At 36.3% G+C, this 2171-nt stretch overlaps 1 protein-coding gene across 1 annotated transcript; it reads right to left on the bottom strand.

Annotated features, from left to right (window-relative positions):
- Positions 1–740: 740 nt before the first annotated feature.
- LOC107183255 (probable ubiquitin carboxyl-terminal hydrolase FAF-X) lies at positions 741–1299 on the bottom strand (the record flags this gene model as incomplete). The annotated part of the gene is made up of 2 exons (XM_015564705.1): positions 741–971; positions 1059–1299. Coding segments are annotated over 2 exons (472 nt in total), but the record flags the coding sequence as incomplete, so codon positions are not given.
- Positions 1300–2171: the final 872 nt, after the last annotated feature.

The following is a 2171-nucleotide window of genomic DNA, read 5'->3' as shown; positions in this document are numbered from 1 at the left end:
ATTTCCTTTTCACAAATGCAGTGATCCTTCATGATACAAACTTAACCATTTATTAGGATTTCTAAGCCTCTTTGAGTGGTTTCTTTGTGAGAAGCATTTTGTTATTTTATAAAATATGGAACTCAGAAACTGTTTACTATAAAAAGCACTTCATTTTGTCAGGGATAACTATTGCTGGTTAAAATCCTAATCCAACAGTTGCAGGAACCCAAATTCCTCTGAAATTGAAGTGGCTGGTTTTATTTACAGCTATAATAATTCTTAAGGGTAACTAGAAAAATAGGAAACCTAAGAAAATAGGAGTTGTTTCTTTAGTTATACATTAAGAATCTAGGAAAGATAGCAAATTGTGTATTTCCTTAAAAAGTTGTAAGTTGATTTAAAAGAGAAAAAGTCTGGGAAGGACTGGTTAAAATGTTGGTCAGTCTGAAGCTTCAGCCCTTTCTCCTGAGTTTTTGTAATTATGGAATACACTAAAGATGTGTCTTTTAAGTGAGCTACTTATCAGCAATTAAATTAACTACTTCACAAAAACAAAAAGCAAAATCAGTTTTAAAGAAAGACTCATAGTAGTATTATCTGGGGGTATATATTTGGTAGTATTACAGTTGAACTATAATTGATTGATTCTATGCAAACATAATACATATATATATATGTTTGTGTGTATAATTTTATTTCCAATTAAAAAATCCACCCAAAAGGTAATAGGTAAATGTATTTATTTGGCATTTGACCACTCATGAAACATATAAAAAAAACATTTCTTTGTTTTTTTTTTTTAAGAAGAGTGTAATGTTTTGAATATAATAGCTACTTACCACTCCAGGCAAACAATTTTCCATTTCTGGACTGGGACTATCATTGTACTGATTACACCAGTTTCCAGGAGATCCAGTTGAGGAATCAGAAGAACTATCAGGGCTTGAAGGCATATTGGAACATACCTGAGAAAGTTTGGCTGTAATTACCTGAATAGTGAAAGTACATATTAGTAGCAAAGACATAAACACCCATGTTTAATATTTGGAGAAAATTTGAAAATTATGTGTACTTACTGATTTATCTTTTAGGTTTAATTGTCCAATTAATTTTCCGTCATCTTCAGAATCTATCAGACAACCACCCACAAAAAGTTCAATTTTTGTGTGAGCTATATTTGCTTTTACATGATTGAGAATACATCGTCGTACTGAACCAGCTGTATCATTTGTATGAGACCATATGTCCAAGTCATCAACCTCTTTACCATGGTTTGGAAATCGAACAATAAGAGAGAGGGGTTTACCGCGAAATGCTCTGAAAAAAATAAGTAATTTAAAAAAACACACATAATCAACTTTTGAAGATTGTCAAGAACATAAACATGGCAATTTAGTATTTTCTTAATAAGAAGAAGATCTAATTAAATAGATTTATATTTATAATAGATGTAATATATTAACCTATATAATAAAAGTCTAATCTGCTAAATGTCTGGTTGTCCATTCAACCAATCAAAGCATAATATGCTAATCACATGCTAAGGCTGCACAACCATTCGCTATGACGTGCACTGACCACTAGGGGACAGTCAACTGATCACTATGATGTGCACTTGCCACCAGGGCAATGGCAGATGCTCCAACTGGTAGGTTAGCTTGCTGCTGGGGTCTGGCCGATCAGGACTGAGATGGGCCGGAAACGTCCTGGAGCCCTCCCGTGGTCCGTTCCTGGCTGGCCAACCTCCTGTGTCTCTCCCCACCCTGATAGTGCACCGATGGGGTCCCTCGACCTGGCCTGTGCCCTCTTGCAATCTGGGACCCCTTGGGGGATGTGAGAGAGCAGGTTTCTGCCCAAACCCACAGGACAGGCAGAGGGACCTCACTAGTGCACGAATTCATGCACTGGTCCTCTAGTTTAATTATAAGCTACACAGCTCAATTCACTAGATTATTTTTGAAAGAGATAGCTTCAGCTAGGAAGCATCAATAAATATGGTAAAATATTTCTACTAAAACCTGTAAAAATTCTATTTAAAAAATATTTTTTATTGATTTCAGGAAGGAAGGGAGAGGGAAACAGAAACATCAATCAACAGAAAGAGTCATCGATTGGGTGCCTCCTGCACGCCCCCCTATTGTGGGGACCCTGAAAACTGGGCATGTGCCCTTGATGGGAATCCAACCTGG

Source organism: Myotis davidii, unplaced genomic scaffold, assembly GCF_000327345.1.
Source record: "Myotis davidii unplaced genomic scaffold, ASM32734v1 scaffold5541, whole genome shotgun sequence".
In the NCBI taxonomy this organism is placed as follows: Eukaryota; Metazoa; Chordata; class Mammalia; order Chiroptera; family Vespertilionidae; genus Myotis; species Myotis davidii.
This window is presented reverse-complemented; position numbering and strand designations above follow the sequence as displayed.